The 15704-nt window shown below is 56.8% G+C and overlaps 2 protein-coding genes across 16 annotated transcripts in view; one reads left to right on the top strand and one right to left on the bottom strand.

Annotated features, from left to right (window-relative positions):
• The window catches only part of SLC6A9 (solute carrier family 6 member 9), a 34465-nt gene extending 23689 nt beyond the window's left edge, over positions 1 to 10776 (top strand). For 8 of the 11 annotated variants that reach the window (XM_025366332.1, XM_025366687.1, XM_025366414.1 and 5 more), the window contains 9 exons: positions 4279 to 4411; positions 4618 to 4752; positions 4855 to 4958; positions 5646 to 5883; positions 5975 to 6109; positions 6218 to 6317; positions 6406 to 6506; positions 9240 to 9410; positions 9526 to 10776. In XM_025366332.1, coding sequence (XP_025222117.1) covers positions 4279 to 4411; positions 4618 to 4752; positions 4855 to 4958; positions 5646 to 5883; positions 5975 to 6109; positions 6218 to 6317; positions 6406 to 6506; positions 9240 to 9410; positions 9526 to 9720 — 1312 coding nt within the window. In that variant the 3' untranslated portion in view covers positions 9721 to 10776. The remainder of the gene's footprint in view (positions 1 to 4278; positions 4412 to 4617; positions 4753 to 4854; positions 4959 to 5645; positions 5884 to 5974; positions 6110 to 6217; positions 6318 to 6405; positions 6507 to 9239; positions 9411 to 9525) is intronic. The other 3 variants (XM_025366000.1, XM_025366090.1, XM_025366770.1) reach the window with 2 other exon arrangements.
• On the bottom strand, positions 10731 to 15342 carry CCDC24 (coiled-coil domain containing 24). Of its 5 annotated transcripts, none has more exons than XM_025367112.1 (9): positions 15192 to 15342; positions 14934 to 15091; positions 14510 to 14724; positions 14297 to 14413; positions 12979 to 13053; positions 12114 to 12168; positions 11589 to 11658; positions 11403 to 11481; positions 10731 to 11321 (listed from the first exon to the last, which is right to left on the bottom strand). In XM_025367112.1, exons 1-9 carry the CDS (start codon positions 15193 to 15195, stop codon positions 11099 to 11101), a joined length of 996 nt encoding a protein of 331 aa, XP_025222897.1. In that variant the 5' UTR covers positions 15196 to 15342; the 3' UTR covers positions 10731 to 11098. The 5 variants fall into 5 exon arrangements, with proteins under 5 accessions (XP_025222897.1, XP_025223073.1, XP_025222988.1 ...); XM_025367288.1 differs by having other exon boundaries at positions 12979 to 13056; positions 14549 to 14724; XM_025367203.1 differs by having other exon boundaries at positions 10731 to 11317; positions 12979 to 13056; positions 14549 to 14724.
• Positions 15343 to 15704: the final 362 nt, after the last annotated feature.

Genomic DNA, 15704 nt, shown 5'->3' with positions numbered 1-15704 from the left:
ATGGAGGCTGGGCGCGGTGGCTCACACCTGTAATCCCAGCAATTTGGGAGGCCGAGATGGGCAGATCACGAGGTCAGGAGATTGAGACCATCCTGGCTAACACGGTGAAACCCTGTCTCTACTAAAAATACAAACAAAGAAAAAAAATTAGCCGGGCGTGGTGGCAGGTGCGGGAGAATGGCGTGAACCCGGGAGGTAGAGCTTGCAGTGAGCTGAGATCGCTCCACTGCATTTCAGCCTGGGCAACAGAGTTAGACCCCATCTCAAAAAAAAAAAAAAAAAAAAAGAAAGAAGGAAAGCAATGGAAGATGGATGTTGAGTTGCAGGATGTTTACAGAGCAGCCGTGAGGAAGGCCGTCAGAAATCCAGCAAACCAGCCTTCAGAGGAGACTCAGGAAAGCAGGGGCAGATCCTGGGGAGCATAAGAGTGTGGGTAAAGGCCCTGTCTCCGATGAGCAGAGGCTGGCCCCAAGGCTGGAGAGAGCCTGCTCTGACGAGAGTAACAGGTGTGGGGAGAATGCATGGGCTTCAGGTGGCCTAGGAAGTGGTACTGCTTTCATAAAGAACTTGCCAGGATTAGGCTTAGACTTGATGATGCAGAACAAAAGACGCCATGGAAGGTCTCTGAGCCGGGGGTGCTGTGATCAAGACATCGTGGCACATTTTGTTTAGAGGCGACGAAGAGACCAGAGTCTTAGGCCATCCTGCTGTGCCCTCCACCCACTAGTTGGAAATTCCCCGTGTCTTGCTGGGGAACCCCTGGGCATAGAGCTTTGGGGGCATGCTGGCAGGCCTCCACCACTCATTCCACAACATTCACGCCTCTGCTCTGCCAGGCCCTGTGTCCCCACGGTGGGTATGAACGGCCCAGAGCCCCTGTCCTGAGGAGCTCACAGGGTAGTGGGGAGACAGATCGCTAATCACAGTAGGGCAGGTGCCTCGGTCCAGGTGTGTGCAGGGGTGTCATGGGGACACAAAGGGGTAGTGCTTGGTGCTAAGGGGATGGGGCAAGACCAGGCAGTCAGGGCTTCCCAGAGAAGGGAGAGAGGAAAATAGAGAGATTGGGAGCCACATGAGCAGGTGAGCAGAGGGGCAGGAGGCAAACTGGAGCTGGGGTTGGAAGCAGGTGGGATGCTGAGTGATAAGACAGAAGAGGCCAGCAGGCATCATATAACACAGGGCCTCCTATGCCAGGCTAAGGGTTTGAGGCTTTCTCCACATGTAATGGAAAGCCATGACTGAAATGCACGAGGGTCCGAGGATACCGCAAGTCACCACAGGTCCTCTAAGCCCAGGCCCGAGTGCTCTGACCCTGAAGGACCCAGTTTCCCTGTGCCAACCTCTGTGCTGGGCTGCAGACACTCAAAGACAGGTAAGATGGGGCCACTATTCTCAAGGACCCAGAGCATAGCGAACACAGCTGCTGTCCCCCAGAGAGGCATGGGCAGACTCAAGCACTCAGTCACCAGACAGGTCATTTCTCTTTTATTTTTAAATTTTTAACATCCTAACATTTATTTTCTTTTTTAAAAACACCTGGAACTGAATGGACAGATTTTTTTTTTTTTTTTTTTTTTTTTTTTGAGACAGAGTCTCACTCTGTTGGCCAGGCTAGAGTGCAGTGGCGCGATCCCAGCTCATTGCAACCTCCGCCTCCCAGGTTTAAGCGATTCTCCTGCCTCAGCCTCCCTAGTAGCTGGGATTACAAGCACCTGCCACGATGCCTGGCTTGTTTTTGTGTTTCTAGTAGAGACAGGGTTTCGACATGTTGGCCGGGCTAGTCTCGAACTCCTGACCTCAGGTGATCCACCCACCCTGGCTTCCCAAAGTGCTGGGGTTACAGGCGTGAGCCACCATGCCCAGCTGATTTATTGAGCACCTACTAGGTACTGGGTACTGTTCTCAGAGGGGAGAGAGGGTGGGGAGGAAGACACTGTCCTCACAGAGCTGCTGTCTGACGGGAGAACAAGCAGATACTGCCGAGTGAGGCATTTTACTACATTTGAGGCATGATGTGGACTGGGCAACTTGATCTAGTCTGGGGTGATGAACCTTCCTGGAAGCTCCCAGAAACACAAAGCCTTGTGCACCCCCACCCCCGGATGCTCCAGTGGTGGTTGTCCCAGGGACCGACTCAGAGATTCCCAGCCCTGGGCCCACCCAGGGCAAAGCTCTAGAGATTTTATCCAGTAAAATCAGAGGAGAAGAGCCTTCAAAGAAATCTGGCTGGTGGAGCCGCTGCACTCTACTCCCCAGTGCGGGCTGGAGCCAGGCCTGCCTAACTGGCCACTGTCCCATGCAGGACACCTTCTCAGCAGGATGGCTCCCTGCTGCCCTCTCCTGGAGAGTCAGGGAAATGGCCCTGAGGAGAGCAACCCAGGCTGGCTTCAGCAAGGGAAGAAAGGAAGCACCCTTATTGTTGATCACCTACTACGTGCCAGGCATATTATCTAAGTAGATATTAGTATTCATATTTTCAGATTCAGAGACTGCCGTTTAGAGGTTAAGGAGGTAGGCAGCAGTTGCTGTCAGAATCTGCGTGCGTTGCGCCCCTCTGGTGCTGCTGTTGCTGGGTGTGCCGCGGTGAATTAGGTGGGGGCGGCTGTGCAGGTGTTTAGTCCACACTTTCCAACAACCCTTTGGACAGCTGCGCCATCTCACTGGAGTGCCACAAAAACCCTGTTAGGTAGCTTGTGTAGGGATTTTTAAAATCGCCATTTTACAAATGAGGGAAGCGAATCAAAAGTCAGATGAAGAGACTCTAAGTGAGAGAAGCTCAAAGGGTAGATTTCTGAGCCCATGTCTGCCTCTCACCCACTCAACCTTGTCACTCAGAGTCCTCCTCTCCCTCGCCACCCTCTTCACAATCTTGCCTTCCAGTCCTCTGTGCTGCTCTGACACTTGCTACTGGGCCCTAAACATATGACAAGGCCTTCTCACCTCTGCCGTCCCTGTGGGGCCCAGATCCTGTCCCCCAGGGTCTTCATGGCAGCTCTGGAGTCACACAGACCCCTCTCAAATCCTGGCTGTCCCACTTATTAGCTGTGGCCTTGGGAGGTCGTTCACAGTCATTTGTCCATGAAATTGGGTGGTCATGATACCTATCTGGTTTTAAAGACAAAATGAGATAATGCAACCTAAATCACTAAGACTGCTGATAGGAGCTCAGGCAGCACAACCATAGCCCCTGTGGGACCTGTTCCTGAGGGTCCTGTTCTCAAGGAGCTTACCACCTGGCTGGGAAAATAAGATATGTCATGTGGAGACGTTTTTAAAGCAATGCAGAATAATTCTGGAGATGTCATGTGTCAAGAGGCCACTTGTAAATATGTTGGGTTCCAAATGTCCTTTGGCTATTTGATCTCAAAAGCATGTGCTCCAAAACCAAAACCAAACAAAAAACAGAATATGGTGCCATAAAAATAAAGCTAGAATTCATCATTTGGTTTCCAGGCTAGCCTTTTAAACTCTTCAGTCCCTAACATTGTAATGCTGTATACATGCAGTCAAAAATAATATAGGCCAGGTGTGGTGGCTCACGCCTGTAATCCCAGCACTTTGAGAGGCTGAGGCACCACAGCCTCCCAAAGTGCTGGGATTACAGGCGTGAGCCACCACACCCGGCTAGGGTGCAGTCTTTACTGAGCATTCCACTGCCCACTGCCGCCCTCAGTTTATCAGAGATAGAGCTAATTGGTGCACATAAAATGCTCACTGGTGGCTTCCTGGAGGACCCACCTGACCTCAGGTGATCTGCCCGCCTTGACCTCCACAGAGCGCAGGGATTACAGGCACAAGCCACCACACCTGGCCAGGGTCCAGTCTTTACTGAGCATTCCACTGCCTCCCTCAGTTTATCAGAGATAGAGCTGATTGGTGCAGGTGAGATGCTCACTGGTGGCTTCCTGGAGGAGGGGACACCTGACAGGATGAGGAAAAGGCATTCCTGAAGGGAGAAACATGCAAACAAGGACCTGGGCTGAGCCCAGCCGGAGACTGGGAAGACCACCCAAGCCTGGGGTGTGGCCTCCAGGAGCCCTTGAAGGGCCTGGGAAAGGCTGCAGAGCAGTGGACTGTGTCGGGCTCCCCAAGGGCTGCAGCAGGTGGAGGGGGATGGGCCGGCCAGGGCTGGGCCCCCGAAGTAGCTCCCATGTCACACAAGGTGGCTGCCGGGACCTCATGACAAAGGAGGGTATGGCCCAGGTGGGCCCTGAGCCTTGGGAATTTGTTGCTGGGCAGCGGGGGCTGGCCATCCGTAACAGAGTCTCCCCTTCCCAGGCTGTACGTGCTGAAGCTGTCAGACGACATCGGGAACTTTGGGGAGGTGCGGCTGCCCCTCCTTGGCTGCCTCGGTGTCTCCTGGGTGGTCGTCTTCCTCTGCCTCATCCGAGGGGTCAAGTCTTCAGGGAAAGCAAGTACCCTTCCCCCAGCAGGGTCTGTGCCCACCCAGAAAGATCCTGACCCCTACCTGGGTCATGTGTGTGTTGCAGGGAGGGGATGCTGAAGGGACTGCAGAGCGGGAGAGGGACTGGGGGCTGGTGGTGATTAGGGAGCCAGGGTGGTGGTGCCCAGGGGAGGGGAGAGCCCGGAAGAGTCCATGGAGCCCTCTTGTGCCAGGTGGTGTACTTCACAGCCACGTTCCCCTACGTGGTGCTGACCATTCTGTTTGTCCGCGGAGTGACCCTGGAGGGAGCCTTCACCGGCATCATGTACTACCTAACCCCACAGTGGGACAAGATCCTGGAGGCCAAGGTGAGAAGTGAAGGAAACCGGAAACCAGAAGCGGGTTGGGGAAGGGCCGGGGAGGTGCCTGCCTCTGCCCACAGCTCCTCACCCGCCGGCCCCTCCCTGCAGGTGTGGGGTGATGCCGCCTCCCAGATCTTCTACTCACTGGGCTGCGCGTGGGGAGGCCTCATCACCATGGCTTCCTACAACAAGTTCCACAATAACTGTTACCGGTGAGTGCTCCCTGCCGGGCTGAGGCTGCCCCCTCCCTGCCCTCTCTGCAGCCTGATCCCAGCTCCAGTGCAGCCATGGGCCCACCAGGCCTCCTTTCCCCTCCTGATCTTGAGGTTCTGGGAATACTGGTTCTGGATAAAGTTGTTGGAGAATGGGGAGAGAGGCTTAGGCAAGAGAGAGAAGAGAGATGGGGACAGTGATGTGATGTCCCAGGGGTCTGTGAGGACTCAGGCAGCTCAGGCTCACTTAAAAATGCCCAGAACAGACCAGAAAAGGAGTTGGGGGCCAGGCTCAGTGCTTCATGCCATAATCCCAGCACTTTGAGAGGCCAAGGCGGGAGGATCACTTGAGCCCAGGAATTCAAGACAGGCCTGGGCAACATAGTGAGACCCCATCTTTCTTTATAAAACATAAAAGAAAATTAGCTGGGCATGGTGGCACACACCTGTAGTCCCAGCTACTTAGGAGGCTGAGGTGGGAGGATTGCTTGAGACCAAGAGGTCAAGGCTACAGTGACCTGTGATAGCACCATTGCATTCCAGCCTGGGCAACAGAGTGAGACCCTGTCTCCCACCCCCCAAAAAATAGTTGGGGGTGCCCTTGTTCCTAGAACTTTCCCTGTCTCCATGTCTCCCTTGGCCCAAATTGGGGACAGGGAAGCTAAACTCTCTTTTCCTCCCCATCAGGGACAGCGTCATCATCAGCATCACCAACTGTGCCACCAGCGTCTATGCGGGCTTCGTCATCTTCTCCATCCTCGGCTTCATGGCCAGTCACCTGGGCGTGGATGTGTCCCGCGTGGCAGACCACGGCCCCGGCCTGGCCTTCGTGGCTTACCCTGAGGCCCTCACACTACTTCCCATCTCCCCGCTGTGGTCTCTGCTCTTCTTCTTCATGCTCATCCTGCTGGGGCTGGGCACTCAGGTATGAGGTGCAGGACGTGGACCGGAGGCTTGGGGAAGGGAGGGGACAGGAACAACGGGCAGGTCCCCCATCTGACAGCCACATCCTGCAGTTCTGCCTCCTGGAGACGCTGGTCACAGCCATTGTGGATGAGGTGGGGAATGAGTGGATCCTGCGGAAAAAGACCTATGTGACCTTGGGTGTGGCTGTGGCTGGCTTCCTGCTGGGCATCCCCCTCACCAGCCAGGTAAGAGCTGAGTAAGGGAAGGGCTGGCTCAGAGTTGCCAGGATATGCAGGGAAGGATGGGGGAGCCCAGGCTGCAGGCGCCTCCCACAGCCGCCCACTGTTCCCCAGGCAGGCATCTACTGGCTGCTGCTGATGGACAACTATGCGGCCAGCTTCTCTTTGGTGGTCATCTCCTGCATCATGTGTGTGGCCATCATGTACATCTATGGTGAGCACTTGAGCCTCCGGCCTCCCGTGACCCGGCCCCTGGCCCGCCCACTCTGTCCTGTGGACCTGCTGACCCCTCCTCTCTCCAGGGCACCGGAACTACTTCCAGGACATCCAGATGATGCTGGGCTTCCCACCGCCCCTCTTCTTTCAGATCTGCTGGCGCTTCGTCTCTCCCGCCATCATCTTCGTGAGTTCCCTGGCTGGCCCCTCCCTTCCCTTGCTGCCCCTTGGCCATGTGTCCATCTCTTGGGACCCAGCGGAGGGAGAGCAGGAGCTCCCGCACCTGGCCGGAGCTCCATACCCATGACTCTGGCCTTTGGGAGGCTAAGGGAGGTTGGAGAGAGTCAGAGAGGCGTGTGGTGACTCAGAGCTGCCCAGGCCCTGGCCTCAGGTTAGGAGAGGAGTGCCACAGCCTGTATTTGACTGCAGACATTACTCAGGCATTCCTGCCTGGCACCCTGGGGGACTCAGGAGTCAATACGGATAGCGTGTCAGCCTCTGCCTGCTGGCCTCATCTCCCATCCCTCTAGGGAGGGGTGTTCCAGGGCCTTGGCTATGTGGTGGGAACCAGTGTTCCAGCAGCAGCCCAAGGCTGGTAGACCAGGCTGTGAAATCAGATGTCAGCTCTGCATGGGGGCAGTTTGCAAGCCTTCCAGGCAGTGAGGTGGGCTGGCTTGGGTGGGGGGTGTTCCAGGTTTTATGAATATTCAACAGCTGAGAAATTCCCATCAGGGAGCTGAATTGGTGGAAGGAATCCACCATGGCAAGGAAGCAGGCACTTTCCACACACCGTCCCCATGTAACCCGTGATGGAGCTCTCCAAGGTGTCACTGTTATTCCCACCTTACAGATGAGGCAACTGAAGCACGGGGATAAGTAATTGGCCCATGGTCACACAGCTAATAAGAGGCAGAGCCACAATTCAAATCAGGTAGTCCAATTCCAAGCCTGGGCCAGCGCCACACTAGAAGCACCTCTGCAGGAGGGAGGAATGGTCCAGGGGCTAAAACCGTATGACTTAGCTCCCTCCTGTTTGGGGTGAGATTCGGGGAAAGCAGGTATTGACAGTGTAACAGTCACTCCACAGAGGACAGGCAGGGCCATCTCTGAGTGACAGTGAGAGGGCTGGCCCAGTGGCCCGGGCAGTGTTCAGAGCCACACTCTTGTCATGTTTAATGCCTCAGTGGCACAGGGGGCTCAGCACCGGACTTCCCCTGTGGCTCATGTTTCTGAATAAAGGCCTGTGGAGGGCTGAGGTCTCCACCCCATAGGGTGTGGGATGTTCCCTAGCTGGCACAGGCTCTCCCTCTGGCCACTGGCCCAGCTTTGAAACAGGAGGAGCGGAAGTGTTGGTGGTGGAGGCAGGGGAGGGCAGGTACCACCACCCCAGAGTACCATGCCTTCTGGGGCAGTGGCCCAAGGGGAGCTCAGCCTCTGTGGCTCGGAGGGTCTCCCAGCATTCAGACTAGATTGATGTCCTAGGGAGAGACCAGGGGGCACCTGCCAAGGGCAGTGGGGAGGAAGGAGACAAGCACAAAAAGGATCTGTAGGGGCACCCTTGGCTGGGATCTGGTGTCTCCACAAGATTGAGGCACAGTGGGCGGGGCCCTTCCTGTGCCTAGGAAGCCAGGCCGGAGTTACCTTTAGGGGAGCCTAGAGTCCTCTCCTTGGGGTAACTCCAGCCTGGCTTTCTGGGCTGTTGTGTTTTCTCTGGGGGCTTTCTTTTTTCATATTTCTGAAAAGCTCTTTTTGACAAACTCCACCCTTCTGTCAGCTCAAATGAGGGATTTGTCCACACGTAGGTCAGGATCTGTTCCATTTAGGAAACCTGTTATAAGCTCCCATCGTGTGCAGCATCCCCGGAGGGTCCTCCAGTTTGGATGTGGGTCTTGCATTCTAGAATATGGCCCTGTGCTTCAGGATGGGGCTGGAACCTCAGGAGGAGGATGCTGGGACACCCTCCCACCCAGGCCCTCCGGGTGACCCGCCAGCCACTGCCTGTGTTTCTGCCTCCTTTCACTCCTTTTGTTGCTGCAGCCACAAGTCTTATTTCCAGTCTCACTCATCTCTTTCCAAGGAGGCTCCCTAGAGCACCACAGCCCGACACTCACCATTTCAGCCCGTGGAGCTTCCCCAGGCTGAATGTCCCTGTCCCCACGGCCATAGACAGGCAGGGCTTTGCCCTACCCTCTTTCCATCCTCCTCTGCCTCTCTGTACCAATCAGTTCAAATCAACACAAGAGACTGTGGCAGGCACTGTACTGGGCACTGCACCCCCAGAGTTGATGCAATCCCAGGAGCTCCCAGGTCTATGGGAATATTAAACCAAGCCACTCTAAGGGAAGCAGGTGGAAAACGCCGAGGGGAGGCCCTGCAGGAGGAAATGGGGGAAATCTGGGATGGCTTCTTGAAGGAGAGGGCACTGGCATAGGGTTTGACAGAGGAAGATGCAGAGGATGATTCCCCAGAATAAATGAAGAGAGGATGGGAAACACTGGGTGTGACTGAAACACTGAGGGCGGGGTCGTGTGGCAGGCAAGACAATTTGAGGTCGCACTGCCAGGTGACAGCCTAAAGGTCCAGGATGTGGCCTTACTTCAGTCGGCCAGGGGAAGCCATAGTGAGTCTTTGAGCAGAACTGATTGAATTCCAAAGGCAGCAGCAGCTCGACTGTGCTCGGCCAGTTCAGGACCGCGGCAAAGACAGATTTCCCTCCGCAGAGCCTTCCCACCCATGGTGTCCCGGTCCCCTGGCCCTGCCTGCTTCTTCCACAGCCCAGATGTTGACAGCTGTCCCTGTTCTGCCCCAAATGCCCCTTTCTAGTTTGGGAAGCCAGAGAGGAAAGGGTGCTGGTAGAGGGATGGCCTGGGTCTGGGCTCTGGGCCGGCCTCACGCCCACTCCCACACCTGCCCCGTGCAGTTTATTCTAGTTTTCACTGTGATCCAGTACCAGCCGATCACCTACAACCACTACCAGTACCCAGGCTGGGCCGTGGCCATTGGCTTCCTCATGGCTCTGTCCTCCGTCCTCTGCATCCCCCTCTACGCCATGTTCCGGCTCTGCCGCACAGACGGGGACACCCTCCTGCAGGTGAGGGCGGGGGAAGGCTGGGTAGCCAGGTGAAATGGGAGGGGCCACCTGGAAGGGGCTTAAGGGCTCCCCCCTGACGTGCCCTGCCCCTGTGCCCCATGCCTACCTCATGCAGCGTTTGAAAAATGCCACAAAGCCAAGCAGAGACTGGGGCCCTGCCCTCCTGGAGCACCGGACTGGGCGCTACGCCCCCACCATAATCCCCTCTCCTGATGACGGCTTCGAGGTCCAGCCACTGCACCCGGACAAGGCCCAGATCCCCATTGTGGGCAGTAATGGCTCCAGCCGCCTCCAGGACTCCCGGATATGAGCACAGCTGCCAGGGGAGTGGCCCCACCCCCATCCCGTGCTCCCAACACAGAGACTGGTGAGGCAGTGGCCAGGTGTCTCGCCTGCCCCCTGCCACGCCCTGGCCAGGACGGCTGCTGTCATCTTGGTCACTACTGCTAGTGCAGTCATTCGTGCTCGTGCCCCCAGTGTTTACACGTCCTTTGGATGCCAAGATGGCAGCTGTGGGGAGGGGTGGGAGTGAAGGGTTGCTGGGAGGTCCAAAGCACTTTGGAGGGGTCTCAGGCCAGGTCCCCAGTGGTCTGGGCGGCTTTACGTGGCCTCTGATACCCTTATACCCTGCCCTGAGCTGAGGTTCTGGGTGGGCCTCCAGCCCCATGGCTAGTGCTCCTGCCCTCAGAGCAGACCCCAGCCTCTGCCAGGCACATTTGGCTCTTCCTCCCTAGGGGCAGGATGAGGGGCTGGGGGCTGTGCAGTGTTACTTGTCAGGCTGTGCTGCCCAGCCCTGTTTATCTGTGTAATTATTTTTGTAAACGTTGTATTCTCTGTGGTTGCCACCTCTGCACCCCCAGCCTCGGGTCCAGTCTGTCTTCCAGGCCTGCTTGCACCTCACTGGGCTGCTCCGGGGTCTCTGCCCCTCATTCCAGCCCTGGCTGTCAGGCCCAGCCAGCAGAGGACCGTGACCCAGCAGCCTGCCCAAAGCATTTGTTTCTGGGGGATGGGGTAGGGGCTGCTCCACAGGAGGTTTGAGCCCAGCGTCCCGGGGAAGGGGACCCTGCACGACACCCCCTTGCCCTTCCTCCATCAGGCTAAAGGCCCAGTCTTCCCAAATGTGCTGCCCTTGTTCATGTGCCAAATGGCCCCAGCCCACATGCCCCTCCCCTCTCCGGAGCGGGAGCCCCCAAGTGTCTGAATCCCTGAAGTGTCCATTTGTCCGTCCTCTGTGCAGTGACAGCCCCGGCCAAGCCACCTCTAATCCTCTGTAGCAATAACGGTGCGCCGCCCATCCCTGCCCATCGTGCACCACTAAGATTTTAAAGTCCATAGATTTTAATGAAATTTCTATTCCTGTCTCTGAGCGGCTGCTGTGCTTTGTCTGGGTCCCCCAGGGGACAAGAGTCAGGCTGGAATGGGACCTCTGTCTGCCAGGCCTTTGTGAAGGCCTGGGAAGAGAAAGGCCAAAGGCTTTGATGATTGGGACCGATGCCCGGCCACTCAGCTCCAGACACCAGGGATCTGGCAAGGGGGTGGGGCAAAGGCCAGACAGACCAACAGCCTTGGGGTCCTGGCGAGAGCTCATCCAAGACCGATCTGAAGCTGGCTGGGCCAAAGAAGCTCAGGCAGCAGTGGCAGACGGGTGCATCCTGGCAGAAGCCAGAGCCTACTCGGTGACCAGCCCTTCAGGCTGGGGCCTGGGATGCTGCACTGGACATGGGCGTGGAAGCTGACCCTTCCCTGGGGCTGTACTGAAGCTGCCGTCCCCAGCGGCGGGTAGCGGCCTGGCCTCGAGGTCGAAGGCAAGGCTCCAGAGGAGGTGCAGGCAGGCAGCACTGGAGAGGTGCAACCCCACAGAGAGGAAGCAGGGGTCTGAGGCCCTGCGTGGAGGACCCGAAGGGCCACTGCCTAGACAGAAAGGAGTAAGTGTGGGGGGTGGTGGTCTGATCCTTCAGTCCACCCTGCCCTGTGTCTACTGTTGTGGTTTACCTGTGGTTGGGAGAGACACAAGAAGGCCCCACAGATGCCTGCAGCTCCTGCTCCATGGCCTTCTTCTGTTCCTTTAGCTCTGAAGGAGAGATTCGGCTGAGCCAGTGCCCAGCTCTTCTAGGGTGTGTACAAGTGCAGGGTGGGAGCAGGAGGCTGGGTGTTCTGGGCCCTGATCTCTGTCCTCACCTGCCAGGGTGGGCTCCAGGGCTGCCTCCGAGGGGTGGCAAGGCCTCATATACTCCTCTTCCAGGCAGCGCTGCAGGGAGAGGCAGGGAGAGCTGTCAGTGCCCAGACTCAAGGTAGGGGTGGGGCAAGGCAGGATACAGAGGCCTAGATCCCTAGGGCATGCCCATGTAGCCCCTTCAGCCCATCCACCATGAGGGCAGCCATGTTCCCCAGGGAATACCAGCCTTGCAGAAGAGCTGAGTTTGGCAAGATAATGGTAGGGCCTGTACCCAGACCCAGGTAAAGGAAGGAGGCAAAAGACCTAAAACGGTTGGCCCTGGCCTTAAGGGCTCAATTAGAATCCTGGGCCTCTAGGATTTTGCAGGTGTACACAAGCATGTATCCCTGAGAAACGGATGCAGGACTCACACAGCCTGTACGCGCACCTATGCATGCACACAGGTACATGGGCCTCACCCAGGTGAGAAGCATGAGTGTCTATGCTCAGCAGTGAGGCTTGGGGGAGAGCGCAGGGCTGTGGCTCACCTGCAGGATGGGGATCTCCCTCTCCAAGGTGTGACACTCCTCCTCCAGAAGGCCCCTGGGACATGAGGGAGCAGCAGCCAGAACCCAAGACATAGGACCAGGGCTCAGCTGAGTCCACCACATGGCCCCAACCTCCAGCCTCAGCAGGATCCCCACCCAACCTGTCCTTCCTCAGCCCACACTGCCCTCTGCTTCTTGGTGGGCTGCCCCAGCATAGACTTCTGGCCCCCACAAGGCTCTTTCTGGGCAGGAAGTGTCTTCCCCTCACCTACCTCACCCTGGCAGGCATCCTTCTCTCTCCCGCACTTCTGCACTGTGATTCTACTTGCCTCCATCTTCCCTCACATCACAGCCCTTCCTCTGCTTAAAATCCTCTGTGGCTACCCCCAGAGTCAAGATATTTATATTTATTTTTAAAACAGGGTCTTGCTCTGCCACCCATCATGACTCACTGTAGCCTTGCCTTCCAGGGCTCCATCAATCCCCTCTCACCTCAGCCTCCCAAGTAGCTGGTACAGGCGTGCACCACCATGCCCAGCTAATTTTTGTATGTTTTGATAGAGATGGGGTTTTGCCATGTTGCCCAAGCTGGTTTCGAACTCCTGGGCCCAAATGATCCTCTTGCCTCAGCCTCCCAAATTGCTGAGATTATAGGCAGGCTCGGCCATGGCATCTGTACTTGGCTGCTTCCTGAAAGCAACCTCACTAGCTCTACAGCAGCCAGCTCTTTCCACCTCTCAGCCTGACACACATGGGTCCCCCCACCCAGTATGTTACCTTCCTCCTCTCTCACAATCCCAGCACGCCAAGATCCATCCCTGTCTCCACCCCTGCCTACACACATGCAGGTGCCCCTGGGCCTCACCTCAGATGTCTGGCCACCTGGTCAATGTTGGACACGTTCAGTTGGTCCTTGATGATGCTGAGATCTCTGTGACCGCTGCTGGCAATGAAGACACTATTACTCTCCCCATGTTGCTCACCCCAGGCCTTCAGGACCCAAATATCACTTCTCCTAGACAACTGTCTTTCTTTTCTCACAAAAACAATATAATATAGTGCAAAGAGTAAGAGTTTGGGAGCCTAGTTTTGCAAATGAGCTCTGCCACCCTTCATTGTGTGTGACTTCAGACAAAGCACTTATCCCTTCTGAGCTTTAGTTTCTTTTCTTTTTGTTTTTTTGTTTTTTTGAGACAAGATTGTGCTCTGTTGCTCAGGCTGGAGTGCAGTACCACCATCTTGGCTCACTGCAGCCTTGACATCCCAGGCTCAAGTGCTCTTCCCACATCAGCCTCCTGAGTAGCTGGGACTATAGGTGTGCACCACCACACCTGTTCAATTTTTTGCACAAACGGGGTCTCACTATGTTGCCCAGGCTTCTTCTTTTTTTTTTTTTTAGAGACAGGGTCTTTGTCACCCAGGTTGGAGTGCACAGGTGCAATCATAGCTCACTGAAGCCCCAAATTCCTGAGCTCAAGCAATTATCCCACCTCAGCCTCCCAAGTAGCTGGGAATCCAGGCATGTGCCACCACGCCTAATTTTTTTTTTTCACTTTTTGTAAAGATGGGGTCTCCCTGTGTTGCCCAGGCTGATCTCAAACTCCTGGCCTCAAGCCATCCTCCTGCCTCAGCCTCCCAAAGTGCTGGGATTACAGGCATGAGCCACTATGCCCGGCCTTTAATTTCTTCTTGTGCAAAGTGCAGACTTTGCCCATCTCAGGCTGTGTGAGGATTAGAAAAAGAAGTTGCTGCCATTCACTTATGAATGTTTTATCTCATTCAGTCCCAGCTGTAAATACCATTTGTAGCCATCCTCTTCAGCTCTCCCTGCATCCCTAACCCAGCCCTCACTCCTGTTCTCTAGGCCAGAGGAGCAATCGCCTGCTGGACTTTCTTCCCTTTTCCTACAAAGCTCTTCTCTCTTTCATCTCCCTGAAAACTGCTCCTCATACGACAACACGCAGATCAAACCACTTTCTCCAGGAAGCTTTGCCTGTCCCCAGGCTAGGCAGGTGTTTCCTCTGGGTTTCGGCAGCCCTCATGTGCTGATCTCTACCACAAGTGGTGGTGGAAGTGCCCAGCCCGTGACTGGAACCTCCTGCATGGAGCCAGGTGCAACCCACCAGTTGGCTAGGGCCCTCTGCCAAGCAGGGACAGATCCCTTTCTCCTACCATCACCTTACCTGGGCCTACCACCTCTCATCTGGAATATCTCCTGTTCTGGCAAATCACACCTGGGCTCCTCCAAGGCAAAGTGCAGGACCCTGGGGCTATACTGGACCCAAGCTTGGGCCTGGTCCCTGCAGAAGGTGCACAGGAAGGAAGATGAGAGGCTCCTTTCTGGAAACCACAGAAAAGGCAACCCTGGCTCTTTGTTAGGGGCAGGGCTAGCCCACCTGGTATCTGGGGAAAGGACCCAGGCCTGAGGCTCCCACCTGCCCTCATAGATGGCTTTGTGGTGGAGACCCTGGAGCAACTGCCGGAGTTCCTGGCGCAAGAGGTCCTTTAGGAGAGGCGGTGGTGCCAGAAGAGAAGAGGGGTCAGAGATGGGGCGGGAGCTGGGGGCTTGAGAGGATCGAGCCTCTTGGAGCAGTGCCCGTAACATCGCCACCTGCAAGGAGAGCTGGGATACCTTGCGACTGGGGAGGGGAGTGACCGGAATGGTGGGGGCTGAGGGAGTGAGGGATGGGACAGAGTCAAAGGGGAGAGGGCCAGGACAGTGAGACCCAATAGGATCTCGGGAGTTCCCCGGCAGGGCCAGGGACCCGCAGGAGGTGGGAAATCACACCCAGGGGCGTGGCCCACCTTCCCTCTCCCCACCTCCGCCCGCAGCTCCAGGCTCAGGTCCACCGCCGCCTCCCCCAGAATCCTCTTCACTTCGGGTCGCTCCCGGAGCGGAATGTGCTCCTCCACCAGCTCCCACAGCGAGGGGGAGTGCCGAAGCATGACCCACCCGCGCCGCCGTCCCCAGCTCGGACCTACAAGCCGCAGGTCAGAGTGCGGGAGGTACCGCGGGTCCGCCGGCAACGCTCACCAAGCCTCGCCCCTCTATGAGGACCGCCCTCTCCCAAGCCCCACCCATGCTCTGCCGCCGGTCCCCTCAGCTGGGATTGCCCCGTCCAGAACCGCCATTCCTTGGCGCGCTCTTCTGCCAGGCTTTTGGCCAACTCGTATGCCGCGGGCCCAGAAGCCAGGCAGTGGGAACCAGCGCCCTAGCCCCACCTCTTCCGCGTGGCCATCACCCGGGAAACCGCGCCGCGACTCTAGGCCCCGCCCCCTCCCGTGTGTGGTCCGGCGGCGGCGCCTGCAGGCTGGGAGTTCAGACTTAGTGCTCCACCGAGCCCTGACCCCAAGCACTTTGGGCTCGGCCCTGGGCACCTTTAGGCCTCAGGGAACGTGTTAAGACCTGAGAAATCTGGGTCCACGGGTTTATTACTTCGTCGCCTCCACTGGCCCGGAAGCAGTGCAAGGACAAACTTCCCCTTAAGGCCAATGGAAGCCCAGGGAGTGGCAGCGTTCCGAGAACCAGGATGGCCCGGATCCAGGTTTTGTTGTTGGGCCAAGTGCCCTTCCACCACAACACACTCAGGG

Source organism: Theropithecus gelada, chromosome 1 (assembly GCF_003255815.1).
Source record: "Theropithecus gelada isolate Dixy chromosome 1, Tgel_1.0, whole genome shotgun sequence".
In the NCBI taxonomy this organism is placed as follows: Eukaryota; Metazoa; Chordata; class Mammalia; order Primates; family Cercopithecidae; genus Theropithecus; species Theropithecus gelada.
The sequence above is the reverse complement of the archived record's forward strand: the minus strand, read 5'-3'. Positions and strand labels throughout refer to the sequence as shown.

Coding starts and splice junctions, on each gene's coding strand:
- CCDC24 (XM_025367112.1), bottom strand. Junction 14,414..14,509: donor GTCCTTTCCCCAGATACCAG/GTGGGCTAGCCC, acceptor CACCTTCTGCAG/GGACCAGGCCCAAGCTTGGG. Junction 11,482..11,588: donor CCTGGAGCCCACCCTGGCAG/GTGAGGACAGAG, acceptor TCTCTCCTTCAG/AGCTAAAGGAACAGAAGAAG.